This window comes from Aegilops tauschii, chromosome 7, assembly GCF_002575655.3.
Source record: "Aegilops tauschii subsp. strangulata cultivar AL8/78 chromosome 7, Aet v6.0, whole genome shotgun sequence".
NCBI classification, from domain to species: domain Eukaryota; kingdom Viridiplantae; phylum Streptophyta; class Magnoliopsida; order Poales; family Poaceae; genus Aegilops; species Aegilops tauschii.
In genome coordinates, this window is record NC_053041.3 from 67464294 (window position 1) to 67481166 (window position 16873).

Genomic DNA, 16873 nt, shown 5'->3' on the forward strand with positions numbered 1-16873 from the left:
AAATAATCAGCAAGTTGTGAAAAGCTGACGAACAAATACAGTTCACTTAATTTATGTTGGCTATGGTTACAGCTGAACTAAGTTGCATCGAAACTTCTACCAAGTGGCGTTACCATTTCAGAATTGTTTTTGGAAACTACAAACCCAACATTTGTTAGGGCTGAGATGCATCCAATGACATTTGGTTGAGGTGTTGGCTTCGTTTTTAGGATAAAACATGTTTTTGAAGATATAGTACTGTGCAACAACAGCAGCATGTAGAAATAAATTGGCATGCTAGCAATATTTTCACCCAAAAGATAACAGAATTATGATTTCCAGAAAATGAGTCAAACGAATAATGATTACTGAGAATCTGCGGCTAGTAGTACTTCTGACAGCACCATATGAAATATGATTCAAAGATGAAGGTGGTGGTGATGACAACCTAATTTGTTTGTTTATTTTGCTTGTTTCATGCGTGAAGGATGTAACCTTGCACATTTCCGACTGCTTTTTGTAGTATTGCAATACCAAAAAATTTACGCATTCAAAATTTCAAACAGCAGAAGGCATAAAATACTTCGCAAACAAAAGCCGTCCTACTCGCTTGTGTCGCCTCCGGGGGGGGGGGGGGGGGTGGGGGGGGGGGGGGGGGGGGGGGGGGGGGGGGGGGGGGGGGGGGGGCTCGGGCGAACCCTAGCTGCCGCCGCTGCCCTTGACCCCCTCCTTCCTCCTGCTTCCTGTCGCCGTCGGAGGAGGCCGATGAGAAAAGCTTGCCCGACAATGGCGGACGACGGGCTCTCCTCCTCCTCTCACGTGGGGGCCTCTGGCCAAGGCGCGCCGCGCCCTTGGGCGCCCGGCATGGCGGCGGAGATGGAACTCCGGGGTGGGGACCCCAGGTGTTCCGGCGGCAGTTGTGCTACCACAACTGTGAGGGCAGCGCGGGGGGGGGGAGATGGTGCTGGTGGTGGCAGATCTAGGCTCGCGGCTCAGATCTGTTCCCCTCCGGCAAGTTCTTCCAGCGCCAAGACGGTGTTTTGCTTAATGACGTCCCTCGTTAATCTGTCCATTGACGAGTTCTGGAAGGCTTCGCCCGAGATGTCCATTGGTTGCTTGATGCATGTAGATTGCTGGATCGGATGGGATCCGGTCGTGTGCACCCCTATTTCAGCCCGTGTGGCTTCAGGAGCGTGTGACGCGAAGCTTCGTTGCCTGTTGACATTATGGTACATGTCGGTATTTCGATTTCCATGATGAAGACAGTGGCGGAGAACGTCATGATGGCTGAGGTCTGAGGCCTTGTAATGGCGGATAGAGTCTTCGAGGCGGTGAGGATATTGCTTGGTGATTCGTGACTCGTAGGCAGCGGCATCGACAAGTGGGGTCGGCAGCACAGGAGTACAGAGTCTTAGCTTTCAGGGTGTAAACCCAATGTCGGCCTTAATTGGTTGTGCCTGACAGTGGCCTTGATGAAGGCTGTCGGATTTCGGGCTCCGCAAACCCTTGATAGATTCGAACTCTAGGGTGCGTGCGAAGAACTCAACCTCCCCAGTCTGCCAACTCGCCAATCTCATGGCCTAGCTCGATGAACAGGAAGGAAATGGGACACAGCAGTTTACCCAGGTTCGGGCCACCTTGCCACTACTAGGGAAAACCTTATCAGTGGCGCTGGTTTTTGAGCTACCAGTAGCGTGGGTGCCCGCGCTACTACTACGGCGGTACAACTATTTTGTAGCAGTATCGCTTGTTTAGGCCAGCGCTACTGGTATGTTCAGATACTAGTAGCGCGCCTCTGGAAAGCGCTACTGGTAAATGAGCGCTGCCGGTAATATTTTGGCCCGCGCCACTGCTAAAATTTATGTTTTTTTGTATTTTGGCGCTGTACATGTTTAAACAGATATATCTTTTATACAATAACAACTCATCATGAACTAGTCTGTTTAAATAGCATATTCATTACCACTAGTCATCACCACCAAACAATGTTCGTCAATGAGACATCATATAACAAGTTGGTCACTAGTCATAATCACAACTCCTCCTCCTCATCATCAACTCTAACACATTGTAGCACATAATAACACATTCTACCTAGGACCTACTCCTCTCATAGGACGTACTCTACCCTCTCTTAGGTAAAATATCATAAAACAAGATAGGCATTGACTCTCCATTAAGGAAAATGGACTCTCCATAATGAAGAACGGAGATCATCCTGTCTCCAAGTCTCGGGCGAACCCTAGCTGCCGCCGCTGCCCTTGACCCCTCCTTCCTCCTGCTTCCCTGTCGCCGTCGGAGGAGGCCGATGAGAAAAGCTTGCCCGACAATGGCGGACGACGGGCTCTCCTCCTCCTCTCACGTGGGGGCCTCTGGCCAAGGCGCGCCGCGCCCTTGGGCGCCCGGCATGGCGGCGGAGATGGAACTCCGGGGTGGGGACCCCAGGTGTTCCGGCGGCAGTTGTGCTACCACAACTGTGAGGGCAGCGCGGGGGGGGGGGGGGGGAGATGGTGGCTGGTGGTGGCAGATCTAGGGCTCGTGGCTCAGATATGCTCCCCTTCGGCAAGTTCTTCCAGCGCCAAGACGGTGTTTTGCTTAATGACGTCCCTCGTTAATCTGTCCATTGACGAGTTCTGGAAGGCTTCGCCCGAGATGTCCATTGGTTGCTTGATGCATGTAGATTGCTGGATCGGATGGGATCCGGTCGTGTGCACCCCTATTTCAGCCCGTGTGGCTTCAGGAGCGTGTGACGCGAAGCTTCGTTGCCTGTTGACATTATGGTACATGTCGGTATTTCGATTTCCATGATGAAGACAGTGGCGGAGAACGTCATGATGGCTGAGGTCTGAGGCCTTGTAATGGCGGATAGAGTCTTCGAGGCGGTGAGGATATTGCTTGGTGATTCGTGACTCGTAGCAGCGGCATCGACAAGTGGGGTCGGCAGCACAGGAGTACAGAGTCTTAGCTTTCAGGGTGTAAACCCAATGTCGGCCTTAATTGGTTGTGCCTGACAGTGGCCTTGATGAAGGCTGTCGGATTTCGGGCTCCGCAAACCCTTGATAGATTCGAACTCTAGGGTGCGTGCGAAGAACTCAACCTCCCCAGTCTGCCAACTCGCCAATCTCATGGCCTAGCTCGATGAACAGGAAGGAAATGGGACACAGCAGTTTACCCAGGTTCGGGCCACCTTGCCACTACTAGGGAAAACCTTACCAGTGGCGCTGGTTTTTGAGCTACCAGTAGCGTGGGTGCCCGCGCTACTACTACGGCGGTACAACTATTTTGTAGCAGTATCGCTTGTTTAGGCCAGCGCTACTGGTATGTTCAGATACTAGTAGCGCGCCTCTGGAAAGCGCTACTGGTAAATGAGCGCTGCCGGTAATATTTTGGCCCGCGCCTGTATTTTGGCGCTGTACATGTTTAAACAGATATATCTTTTGTACAATAACAACTCATCATGAACTAGTCTGTTTAAATAGCATATTCATTACCGCTAGTCATCACCACCAAACAATGTTCGTCAATGAGACATCATATAACAAGTTGGTCACTAGTCATAATCACAACTCCTCCTCCTCATCATCAACTCTAACACATTGTAGCACATAATAACATATTCTACCTAGGACCTACTCCTCTCATAGGATCTACTCTACCCTCTCTTAGGTAAAATATCATAAAACAAGATAGGCATTGACTCTCCATTAAGGAAAATGGACTCTCCATAATGAAGAACGGAGATCATCCTGTCTCCAAGTCTTGGCCTACGCACAATGTTGCTTCCAAGTAGCTCTCTACGATGGTCGAAACATTTTTTTCAATCATTTATTATCATGGCTTCCTCGCTTTTAGAAATCCGGTATGGATAGGAGTGATGTGGATACTGCGGCTGACCTGGCCGTGGTGGCCGTAAGCTCATAACATCAACGCGACCTCTCGGCAACATCAGATGAGGCACACAATCCATCGGGATTTTCTGTTCAAAAACATATTAATAATTTTGTAGTTAGCAATGTAGTTTAGTTTTAGAAGAATTTATGCAAAAGATGCACGGATGTCGTAATAGTAGAAAATCTTACCATGCTATCTCCATTGATGTTACCGTAGCACACCGCGTGCACTAGTGGCACATATTGACCATAATTTTGAGGAATTCGATAATAGTTATTGTAATTTCAAGATCAGTAAAAAATGCGATAAGACCATGAGCGCGGCGATGGAGAGGACGGGCTCGCCTGCTCCCGGAAAGCGTACGAATGGGACAGAGACGCGTGTGTGCATGTATTGAATGCAATCGTATAGATAAGTGAAGGATACGGCCGTCAAACAGTATCATACGATGACGGTGCCGTCTAGACAAACAGCACGATGGAGTCGGCTGTAGGCATGCTCTTCATCTCGCTCAGTCCGACGACGATGAAAGAAGCTCGGCTCCAGATCTTCTTCGCTCGGCTCCAGATCTTCTTCGCCTCTCTGGCTTGCTGCCGCCGTCCCAGCCTATCTCGGTCCCCAATGGTCCCCAATCCCACGGCCTCTCTCGTCCGTCGCCGGGAGGCGTTGATTGCGTCGGAGATGATCCCCGTGGTCGGGAACCTTGACCATGAACTACATGGTGAGCAACCAGCACAGTCTAGTTCTCCTCCTCGCGATGTTTGCTACTCCAATTTTCAGAACCTGGGTTTGGTCCGATAATGCTTAATTCAAAGCATCAATTTTGTGATTTTGATCCTGAATTGAGATTTAAAATGAGGTGTGTTAAGATTTTGTTGCCACGATGAATTAATTCGTGTTTCATTGATCACACATGGTGAACAATTGCACCATGCATCTAGTGCTGTTATCTGTACTCTGTAGTTGGCATGTGGCTTTCAGAAACTGAAAGTGATCTTAGGAGCAAAGTGTGAGGCTGGAGATTCTAACTTTACTGTTGAAAACTGAGACAAACTGATGATTCTTTGCTGGCAGGGCAGTGGAGTTGTTAGGTGTGGGATTGACGATTCTAACTTTTTTGGTGCAGGGGCAGTGGAGCTGTACAGGTGTGGGATTGACAGAATCAAGTGTGAATGGGTGATGTGCCCATTGAGCTAGTTATAGATGGTTTCAAAGGATTAATAATGCACAATGTATTGTTCTTTTATCTAAAATACATATGGACGTTCTGAAATCTGCCATGTGGTGGGTGTGGAAAAAAAAAGACATAGTTTTGAAAATATATGTCTTCAATGGTTCTTCCTGTGGAGCATAATCAAGCCACTGTCAAAATTGACTCTGGAATGTAAACATGCTCTTTGCTGTATCCGAAATGAGGATGCCAAGACAAGAGCACAAGCTGGACATACACCCACCTACAAAGATGATACTAGGACATTTTCATGACAAATGCTCCAACATGCGTATATAAATTGATTTCAGCAAAAAAGAAATGTGTATATAAATTGAAAGACTTGTAGTTCAATTTTTTCTGACATTTCTTTGTAATCTGAGAGTTTGCAAGGATTGTATTAGTCAAGTTGCAAGTAAATGCAGATCTCTTTGTACTCTGTACAATATATGCAAGATATTTTTTCTTTAACAAGTATCCGTCATTAATAAGAGAAACAAATCTTTGTAATCTCGGCTGAAGTCTGTGTTGTTCCTGAAATCACAGTTTTGAAGTATATGCAATTCCATGTTTCATTATTTTTAAAATAAGGGAGACAAACTTAATTTTGAAGCCTTTATACCATCAAACAAGAAGTACGATAATCTCTGAAAATAAATTTTACAATCTGATCATGTCAAGCCATCCACAATCTGATCAATGTACAATTTGATGAAACCATCCAAATAAAAATCAATCCCATTGTTTGTCATGGTTGGATGCGAAGAACAATACATTCTCCAAGGAGACAAAGCTCCACCTCTGCAATGCAAAGCTCGGATTCGTTCAGGGTTATGGCTCCTTCCTCCTTAGTCCACAACTCGGCGGGCTTCAATGCCGCCGGTGATGCAGCAGCCGACGCGAGTTCTCACGTACGTTCTGCCTTTACTCAATACTCGCTCTCCCTTCCCCTGTGTCCCAGTCCGACGCCGGCAGCGGGGGAGCGGTAGAGTCTCATAGGATGCCTTGTGAGGAGTGGGGGAGCCCGTCCATGTGCGGTTGGTACAGGATGCGGGCTGACGGCGGCCACCGTTTGGTTAAACAGATTGATGCTATACGGTGGGGCCAACCTCAGTTTTCCCATACGTGGATACCCGACTACACCGACTACACCCTCCAGCTCCGATCCCAACGGAAACGAGCGCCTAGCGATTCCGAGAGCGTGCGAGCTCGTCCGCGCTTGCTAATTTTCGATAAGACCATCTTTCTTCTTATAAATTAATTGTGCTTCATCAATGTATGTCGGGTGGTAGGTGCGACATACGCCAATGGGTGGCTTATCATTGTGGGAGCCAGTAAGACATCGCCGGTGCCTGGAAACGGGATAAGGCGAAAACATGCACGCCGGCGAATCTTACCCAGGTTCGGGGCTCTCCGTGGAGATAACACCCCTAGTCCTGCTCTGCGGGGTCTCCGCATGATCACTAGATCAACACAAGTGGCTACAAGAGGCTCCTTGAGTTGTTTGGCTAGAGGAAGAGGGCAAGGCCAGCTCTCCTCTTCTCTCTATGTGGTGTCTAAAACTCTAAGAGATCAACCCTTTGCATGGGTGCCCTGGGGGGTTTATATAAGCCTACCCCCAGGGGTACAATGGTAATCCGGCTGGACGCGGGTCCAGGCCGTCAGTGTCTGTAATCGCCGGCTTCTCCGCCGGCTGCTGGGGCCCGCCGACTGGTGGGTCCCGCCGGCTGCCGACTCCTCGGCCGACAGGCCGACCCCACCGCCTGGGGGTCTTGTCGGCGGCTGGTTACTGTAGCCTCGCTCTTGATGACGATGACTTTGTCGGGGTAAGCATGGCTACAGTGCCGCCGCCTGGCAGGCTTACACTGTAGCCTTACCTCGTCTTATCTCCTTAATGGAGCACATACTTCGAGGGGAGGAGCAAGCCGGCTATTGGGAGCCGACTATCTCCCAGGCCGACTGGGGGAGGCTTGGCCGCCTTCAGGTGTCTCTCTGGCTGGAGGGGCCCGCCGCCTGCGGGCCGTAGTGACAACCTGTCGTGGGTGGCGTCATGGTCAACATGGCAATAGTGCTGCGCCGGACGGGGGATGGCCGCCCCGTACGGCGCACTGTGGCCATGCATGCTCCGGAATTCGGGGGTGGCAGGCTTTACTTTAGCCACGCCCCGTCTCATCACCGTTATGTGGGTGCAGACTTTGAGGGGGCACGCTTGGCTGCCTGCTAGGAGCCGGCCTTCTCATGGCCGGCTGCTTGGAGTCGGCCCTCTCCGCAAGAGCCGTGAGAGCCTTGCCGCCTTCCGGAAGCCGGCCGGTGGGCCAGCCGGCCAGAGGAAGGCGGCCATGTGTCTTGGACGCTTGAGGGCTCGATCGGCCTGATATTTTTTTGAAGAGCCAGCGGGAGCCGGTTAGGCTACCCGTGGTCATTTACTCCGACAGTAGTCCCCGAAGCTGGTTGGGCTTCGTGGCTGAAAGGGGGACGAGAAGCTCGAGCAACTTCCTATCTTGAAGAGCCAACAGCTAGGAGTCGGCCCTGGTTAGACGCGCCGTCTTGGGAGGGCTTGAAGCCCGAAGGCGGGAACCAGCTGGCGCGCGCGCCAGGTTGCGGGCCGGCCGCTCGCCGCCTGCGCGCCGCGTGGCACCCTTCGGCTGGAAGAGCCTGCCAGCCCACGCGCGCGACGGGACGTCGCTGCAGACCGGGGCCCCCCACTTCCACGCCTCGGCCCATGTGTGGATCTTCTGTGGCCCAAACGGGCGGTTTGCCTTCCAACGGCAGTTACTGCACGTTGTTAGGGTGCAATAATCATGGGGCGTGGGGGAGTGGGCGCAGTTAATCCCACGCCCCCCTACGTCTCGCCTCCTCGGCTCCGCCGCGCCTAGGCTATAAATAGGGGGGGAGGGGGAGCGGCAGGCGCTCGCACGCTTGCCCCTGCTCCGCCATCCTCTTCTTCTTCTACCTCTCCGTCACCGCTGCCGCCCCGCCGTTCCACCATTCTTCTTGCTACATCGTAGCTTTGCTGCCACGAGGTCGCGCTCTCTCCGCCACCGCACATCCCCCGTCGGTCTTCCGTCCTCATGGCGCGCGCCGGATCCTGGGACGGCTCCAACGTCCACGAGGACCACATCGACTTCCTTCGCAAGACGCGGCGGCTGCCCGACGAAGATTATGTGCGGGTTCGTCTCGCGCCGGAGAAGGAGATTTCGCCGGCACCGGAGGAGGGCGAGCGGGTCATCTTCTGCTCGCACTGCCTACGCGGCGTTGGCATGCCGGCGAGCGGTTTCTTCCGCTCGTTCCTTGGGTTCTACCAGCTTCAGCCGCACCACCTTACTCCTAACACGGTGGTGCTGTTGTCCGCCTTCGTCACCTTGTGCGAAGGCTTCCTTGGCGTCCTCCCCACCCTCGAGCTCTGGGGGGAGTTCTTCCAATCCAAGCTCGGCACCGTCGCCAAGGGCGTGCCGGCTCAATGCGGCGCCTTCATCGCGGTGCAGAGGCCGACGAGCGACAATCCGTTTCCTTCTGTCACGCTGATCTAGTCGGTGAAGCTGTGGCAGAAGTCCTACTTCTACGTGAAGAGCATCGCCCCGCAGAGCGACTGGGTCAACTTGCCGGCTTATGTAGCCGGCCCGCCGGCTGGGAGGCGGCCCCAATGGTCCTATCGGGCCAAAACGCTGTCGCCTTCCGGAGCCGCCGCCATCGCGCGGCTCCGGGTATTGGTCCAGTACGAGCGCCTGACCGGGCCCGACCTGTTAGCCGCGTTCGTGGCGCGCCGGGTACTTCCGCTCCAAGGCCGCCCTCATATGATCTGTCAGATGAGCGGGCACCTCGATCCGAGCCGGTTGTGCACCAAGGAGATGCCTCATGCCGAGGTAGCTCACATGGTGAACTATATCGCAAACTGCAAGCTCACCGAGGAGTGGCGGTTGGGCAAGGAGCCGTACTCCTGCGCCAATCCTCCGCCTTCAGTAAGTTTTCCTTTTCTTTTCTCTTTCTCTGTTGCCGAGTTCTTGCTGGCCGCCTTTGACCGATCGACTTCTCTAACAGAGCCCCCTTCTGCGGCCGGCTACCGGCACCGCGGGGTTGGAGCGCCCATATCTCCCCGACTGGACGATGAGCGACATGGACGACCCCGACTTGGGGGCGGTCGCCTTGGACGACGACGCCATGGGGGGAGGTGGCGAAGAAGGCGGCTCCGGGCTCGGAGCCGGCCTTGAGGACTGGCCGGATGATGACGAGGCGGAAGTCATCCCGCGTCGCCAGCCGGCGTCCGATCAGCAGGGCGCGGGCTCATATGCCGCGCCGGCTGCCCGGGGCGGCGCTCAGAAGCGCCGGGCCGCGCCTATCCTCTTCGGCAGTCGGCCGAAGAAGCCCAAGAGCGCGGCGGCGGCGACCAAGCGGGATGAGGCAGCCGCGAAGGCTGCTCGCTTCCGCAAGGCGGTGAAGCAACCGCAAATGGTTTCCGCGTAAGTGGCGATTTTCTTACGCATTCCTTTTTTCTTTTTCGTTGATATTCCTCTGAGTTCTTGTCTTGACATGAAAACAGGGCTCCGCTTTCTCTTGAGCGGACCGCTGCCGCCTCCGTGGTCGGAGCGGCGGGAGGGTCTGCGAGTGCCCACCGCGTGGACCCCCGCGCCGAGCTTCAAGCGGAGGCGGAGCGGAACAGGCGAGAGGAGCAGGAGGAGGAGGAGCAGAGGGCGGCCGCTGCCAAGGCGGCACAGGAGGCGACGGAGGAGTCGGCGAAGGCACAGGCCGATGCAGCGGCCAAGGCTCAGGCGGAGGCTGCAGCCTCGGAGCAAGCGGCGGAGGCCCTGCGTAACCAGCCTCCGCAGCTCGTCATCCCCCTCCGCGCAGTGGCGCCCGAGATCCCGGTGATCCCGCCGGAGGGAGCCGGCGGCGACCAGCCGGTGCTAGAGAGGGAGGAGGGCGACGTCGTCGTCTTGGAGAGGGAGGCGGCCCCGCCATCGCCGGCTAGGGCGGACCAAGGCGGTCGGCCCGACGCGCCGCCTGCGCCGCCGACTGGAGGCGAGCCGGCGACAAGGGTGAACGTTGTGGCTCGGTCCCCGGCGCGCCAGCGCGCAGGGAAGGCGACTTCGGCGCCGAATCCGCAGAGGGCCGCGGGCTCCAGCTCGTCGGCCCAGGAACTGGAGACGGCAAGCGCCAGCTCGCCGGGGTGGACGCCGGGTGGCGGGACGGCCGTGCTGAATGCGGCGGCGCAAGAAGTCCGGAACCGACTTCAGTCTCAGGCCACCGTGCTGAAGCAATACACTCATGAGTTTCTCGCGACGCGGACGGCCATTCGGGTGAGCCTTCTCGCTTTTTCGTTTCTTGTTCTTGATTTCCTCCGTGGGGGCGCGTCAGCGCACCCACTGGGTGTAGTCCCCAAGTTCCGAGTCGGCTGCTGAGCAGGCGGCTTGAAACTTCTTAGTAGAATTTGATTGCCATCTTGTTCTTATTCGCCCCTCTGTTCTATTTGCAGGATTATCACAACCTCCACGCGACTACCTTCAACTCCCAGGCCCGGGAGCTGAACCAGAAGACCATTGATCTGACTGAGAGCCGGAGTAAGTGCTTTGTCTTTTATCTCACGTGGGGGCGCGTCAGTGCACCCACTGGGTGTAGTCCCCGAGATTCGGGCCGACTGCTGAGCAGTCGGGCCAGATCTTTCCTGGCGACTTCTCTCTTATTGCTTTTTTCTTCTTTGCCATTTCTTCAGAGGCCAATGCCGACCTGCGGGTGCAACTGGGTGCGGCCCAGACCGCCCTTCGCGCCAAGGAAACTGAATACAATGCCTTGGCTCAAGAGCGCGACCGCTTGGTCAAGAAGCTGGCCGACCAGGAGGAGAGCCACAAGGCGGCCCTGAAGGCGGCACAGGACAGCGAGGCGGCCCTCCAAGCCGAATACGAGACCGAGGCGGCAAGCTGGGCTGAGGCAAAACAGGCGCTGAGTGACGGCTATGGCCAGATCGAAGATTTGGTTGACGGTAGGCCGCCTTCCTCTTAATCCCTTTGCTTGCCGCCTGCCATTTGGTCCGTCTTCTGACTTTGTGCTTTTTTCTCTTCTTTTCATCTTTGTGCAGAGTACTGCCCTGGTTACTCCGTTGCCGCCAGCCAAGTCATCGAGGCCCACCGCGACGCGCAGAGGCAGGCTGGAGCTGAGATCACGCCGGATGCTCGCCGGTCGCTCGAGGAGCAGCTTCTGGCGGTCCAAGCCCGCCTTCAGCCGGCTCATCGCATGCTCCGCTGTCTTCAACGCGTTGGAGCCCAATTGCTCTCCGCCCTCTGGCCTGGCGAAGTGGTTCCCCGCACCCCCCGTCGCACTACCGACTGGCTGGAGGTGGCGGTTGGCCGCTTCGAGACTTGGAAGGCTTCTTCAGCTCGGGCAGGCGCCAGGCGGGCGCTGGAGTTCGTCCGGGCGTGGTATCCTAGGCTGGACTTGGCGCAGCTGACCACATGGCGGTAGGAGGCCAACGAGGAACTGGAGGAGGTCCGGCCGGCTATCATCCAACGCGCCTCGGCGATCGCCGAGTACACCGACACTAGTGCTTTTGCCCCCGAGCTCAATGACGATGGCGTTGCACAACCGGAGGAGTGGTTCGGGCTGAACCTGGCGGATGGTGAAGACTCGGCGGAGGAGATCGACTCCAGCGACGAGGGTGAAGAGGAGGAGGGACAGGACGGTGAAGACACCGAGCCGGATGGCGTGGCGACCGGCCAGCCTCAGCTTGACCGTATCTCCAGCAACGAGGCACGTACGAGCGCGCCGCCCGCCGCTGGTGATGATCAAGCCGAGACTCGCCAGCCGACCACTCCTCCAGCCAGCACCGCCGTCTCCACGGACCAGCCCAACTCGTCTGTTGCACCTTTGGTCTGAGCCTCCATCTTTACCTTTGCTTTTCCTGCTCATTACTCTTTGGAAAATATTTGTTAAGTTTGCGCAGTTCCACCCACTGGGGGTGTATTCAAACTATGTTGAATGTCAGCCTTTCGAAGGCCTTTTGTGTAAATATAATCTTGCATGTGTTTGACTTCCGACTGTACTTGCTTTTCATCTTTTCGGCTGTTTCCTTTGCCGCCCTCCCTTGGTCGCCGCCTTCCCGGCCGGACAGCTGCTCTGCAGTCTGTGGCTAGAGAAGGGCTTGGCCGTTTGGGAGGGCAAGTACTTTAGCTTTCTTAGATTGTAGCAAGGTGAGTGGGAAGCCGGCCAGCCGGCTGTTTTAACAGTCGGTTGGCGGGGTGGGGAAGCCGGCTTTCCTTATGCAAGTTCGTTGGTCCTTCGCCGTTTTTCGTGTGGGCATCCTTTCCTGCCTTTAACTCTTGTCAGCTGGACAGTCGACTCTGCGAGCTGCGACTTTCGACAAGAGAGGGCTTGGGTGCCGACACACTACTTGTCTGACTGCAGGTAGAACTTAACATAACTCAAGGCGGCAAGTCCCCGGGCCGACTGATCGAACCCGGTGCCGGACAGAAAGACAAATGTAGTAACACATTTATAGGCATGATGCTCATCATATAGATAAAAGAGGGTAGTCCCCGAGTGCTCCTCGGGGGGCCCGATGTCTTGTACTTAATACAAAAGGTAGTGTGGTACATACTGCATTTAACTGTAAAATCTTCGGAGGAGATTGGCATTCCATGGTCGTTCTGACTCCTTGCCGGAATCATCTCTCTTGCGTGCCTTCGGCTTCTGTGCGTCGATCAGGTAGTAGGAGTCGTTGCCTAAGGCCTTGCTGATGACGAAGGGGCCTTCCCAAGGGGCCGAGAGCTTGTGCTGGCCGGCTGTTCGCTGGATCAGCCGGAGCACAAGATCGCCCTCTTGGAAGGATCTCGGCTTGACCTTTCGGTTGTGGTAGCGGCGCAAACCCTGCTGGTAGATGGCGGACCGGCTGAGTGCTCCGGCCCTCTTCCAGCAGGTCAATGCCGTCTTCTCGCGCTTCTTTGGCCTCCGCCTCCGTGTACATGGTGACCCGAGGTGAGTCGAACTCGATGTCAGTTGGGATGACAGCCTCGGCACCATATACAAGGAAGAAAGGAGTGAAACCGGTTGACTTGTTCGGGGTAGTACGCAGACTCTAGAGGACGGCCGGCAGCTCGTCAAGCCAGCAGCCGGCCGAACGCTCCAGTGGTACGACCAGTTGGGGCTTGATGCCGGAGAGGATGAGGCCGTTTGCTCGCTCTACTTGACCGTTTGACTGCGGGTGGGCAACGGACGCTAAGTCCAGTCGGATGCCTTATGTCGCGCAGAAACGTGCCAGTGCTCCTTTGGCAAAATTCGTGCCGTTGTCGGTGATGATGCTGTGTGGTATGCCATACCAGGTGGTGATATCTGCGATGAATGTCACAGCAGTCGGCCCATTCAGTTTCTTGATTGGCTTTGCTTCAATCCATTTGGTGAATTTGTCCACGGCGACAAGCAGATGTGTCATGCCGCCGCGTGCTGTCTTGAATGGGCCCACCATGTCCAGCCCCCAGACGGCAAAGGGCCAGGTTAGGGGGATGGTCTTGAGTGCAGAAGCCGGCAGGTGTTGCTTGGAGCTGAAAACTTGGCACCCTTTGCAGTGTTTGACTAATTCCTTGGCGTCTTCCAAAGCAGTCGGCCAGAAGAACCCATGGCGGAAAGCTTTGGTGACAAGTGATCTTGAGGCCGCGTGGTGGCCGCATTTTCCTTGGTGGATGTCCTTGAGGATTGCTATGCCCTTCTCAGCTCAACACAGCGCTGGAAGACTCCAATGACGCTGCGCCTAACGAGCTCTCTGTTCACTATTGTGTATGCTCCGGCTCGGCGTTGAACTTGTCTTGCCGAGATCTCATTAGTCGGCAGCTCTCTGTTTACCAAAAAGTTGAGGATGGACTGGGCCCATGATGGAGCTGTGACTTCTTCTATTGCCAACACGGCTACTGCGACCAGGGTGGGTGGGCTGGGTGGTGAAGAGTTGGAGTCGGCCACCGCCTGTTGTGTCGTTGCAGTCCTCGGGCTGACTGCTGTAGTCCCTGGGCCGGGCTCTGAAGTCCCCGAGCCGGGTGTGACTACAGCAGCCCCCGAGCCGCATGTCGAAGTCCTCGAGCCGCCTGCTGGGTTCCCCAAGTCGGATCCGACTGCGTCGGGGTCAGGCGGTACGAAGATGGAGTCTGATTCTGGAGACGGCTTGATAGACGGCTTGAGGAGGCGTTGGAGAGAGACGCCGGTTGGTATAGCTTGGCGGGTGGAGCCGATTCGTGCCAGGGCATCTGCTTGCTCGTTGTCGGCCCGTGGCACGTGGAGAAACTTGCATCCTTCAAGGTACCTACTGAGTTGCTGGACGAGGAAACGGTAGCTCGCCATGTTTGCGTCCTTGGCGTCCCAGTCGCCAGATGATTGTTGGACTACCAAGTCCGAGTCGCCATAGCACAGGATCCGGTGGATGCCGAGTTCTTTGGCTAGCCGGAGCCCATGTATGAGCGCCTCGTACTCAGCCACGTTGTTCAAGGCGGCAAAATGAATTTGCAATGTGTATTTGAGCTTGTCACCCTTGGGAGAGGTGAGGACAATGCCGGCTCCCAAGCCGGTGCGCATCTTGGATCCGTCGAAGTGCATCCACCAATGAGTGGAGTCGGGAGCCGGTGGTAGGTACTGGGTCTCGGCCCAGTCGACAAGGAAATCGGCCAATGCTTGGGACTTGATGGCAGTGCGAGGCTGGTAGAAGAACGTGTAAGGAGCCAGCGCAATGGCCCACTTGGCCACCCGACCGGATGCATCCCGGCTGCCTATGATCTCGGCAAGAGGGGCAGTGCATACAACCGTGATGGGGTGCTCTTGAAAGTAGGGCTTGAGCTTTTTGGCAGCGAAATACACACCATAGCACATCTTCTGGTAGTGCGGGTAATTTTGCTTCGAGGTGGACAGCACTTCGCTCAAATAATACACCGGCCTCTGGACTAACTGAGCCCGGCCTTCTTCTGGGCGTTGGACCACAATAACTGTGCTTACCGCTCGGCTAGTCGCGGCAATGTAAAGGAACATGGGCTCTTTCTCAGTCGGCGCCGCCAAGACAGGCGGCGTGGTCAGCATCTTCTTCAGCTCGTGAAAATCTTGGTCCGCTTGGTCGTTCCACTCAAAGTGAGTAGCCTTCTCTCCTAGCCGGCTGATGAAGCGGTTCAGGGAGGCCAGGCACCCGGTGAACTTTTGGACATCTCGCAGCTTGGTAGGAATCTCCATTCTCTCTATGGCCTTGATCTTCACTGGGTTGCACTCGATGCCGCGTTCAGAGACCAGGAAGCCTAGAAGCTGGCCGGCTGGTACTCCGAACACGCATTTCTCAGGGTTGAGCTTGATCTGAAATCGGCGCAAGTTGTCAAATGTTTCTTTGAGATCTTCCAGCAGGGTGCCGCGCTTCTCCGTCTTCACCACAATATCGTCTACATAGACGTGGGCATTTCTGCCGAGCTGCTTGAGGAGGCATTTCTGCATGCAACGCTGAAAAGTGGCACCGGCATTTCTCAAGCCGAATGTCATAGTCAGGTAGCAGAAAGCTCTGAAAGGTGTGATGAAGGCGGTCTTCAGGCGGTCGGCTAGATCCAACTTGATCTGATGGTAACCTGAGTAAGCATCCAAGAAACTCAACAGCTCGCATCCGGTTGTGAAGTATATCACTTGATCGATTCGAGCCAAAGCAAACGGATCTTTGGGGCAGGCTTTGTTGAGGATGGTATAATCTATACACATGCGCCACTTCTTGTTTTTCTTCAATACAAGGACCGGGTTGGCAAGCCATTCTGGAAAGAACACCTCCATAATGAAGCCGGCTGCCAGAAGCCGGGCTATCTCTTCTCCAACAATTCTTCTCTTTTCCTCCGACTGTCGACGGAGAGGTTGCTTGACTGGTTTTGCGTCTGCTCGGACGTGTAGCTTGTGCCCGGCGAAATCCGTTGGAACTCCCGGCATGTCCTTTGGGGACCATGCAAAGATGTCCCGATTCTCACAGAGGAAATCGACGAGCTCGCCTTCCTATTTGCTGTCCAGGTTTGCCCCTATGACGGCAAACCTCCCCGGGTTCTCTGGATCCAGAGGTATCTTCTTTGTTTCCTTGGCCGGCTGGAAGGAGCCTCGAGTATCAGATTCCTTGGGGTCAGGTGACAGGTCTGGCTGCTTGCCGTCCATGGACACAACTCGGTCCAACATCTTCTTCTCTGCAGCAATCACGAGGGACTCGGCCAGCCGGCTGCTAGCTGCAGCACATTCAGAGGATTTCTTGTAGTCTCCGGCTATGGTGATGATGCCCTTGGAGCTCGGCATCTTCATCTTGAGGTAGGCATAGTGGGGTACAGCCATGAACTTGGCTAGGACAGGTCGGCCAAGCAACGCATGGTAAGGGCTCTCTAAATCCACTACTTCAAACCAGACTGCTTCTCGGCGGAAGTGATCCTTGTCTCCAAAGAGGACATCTATCTTGATCTTGCCGATTGGTGAGCAGGATAGGCCGGGTACAATGCCATGGAACACAGTCCGACTAGGCATAAGTTGCTTTGTCTTGATGTTCAGCTTCTCCATGGTGTCACGATACAGGATGTTGATGCTACTTCCACCGTCAATCAGAACTCGAGAGAAACGGGTAGCTCGCCTTTCTGTCGCGAGGGTGGCATCCAGTACCAATGCATAAGAGCCCGGAGACGGCATCACCTCTGGGTGATCGGCCCGGCTCCAGCTGATAGGCTTCTCAGACCAATGCATGAACTCTGGGTTGTGGAGGCGACTGCATTGACTTCTTGGTGTTGTCGGTGCCGGCTGCGCCTGTCTTCGGCTTGGCTCGTGAAGACGACGTAGGCG

General features: G+C 55.1%; 1 protein-coding gene across 2 annotated transcripts in view; it reads left to right on the forward strand.

The window, feature by feature from the left end:
* Positions 1 to 16873, forward strand: part of LOC120969348 (uncharacterized) — a 98344-nt gene that overhangs the window by 4066 nt on the left and 77405 nt on the right. The window contains exon 3 of one of the 2 annotated variants that reach the window (XM_040396518.2): positions 4997 to 5554. The exons of the other annotated variant lie outside the window; for it this stretch is intronic. Within the exon in view, the coding sequence (XP_040252452.1) occupies positions 4997 to 5027 (31 nt within the window). The 3' untranslated portion in view covers positions 5028 to 5554. Of the gene's footprint in view, positions 1 to 4996; positions 5555 to 16873 lie in introns of those variants that run through there. 2 annotated transcript variants of the gene reach the window in all.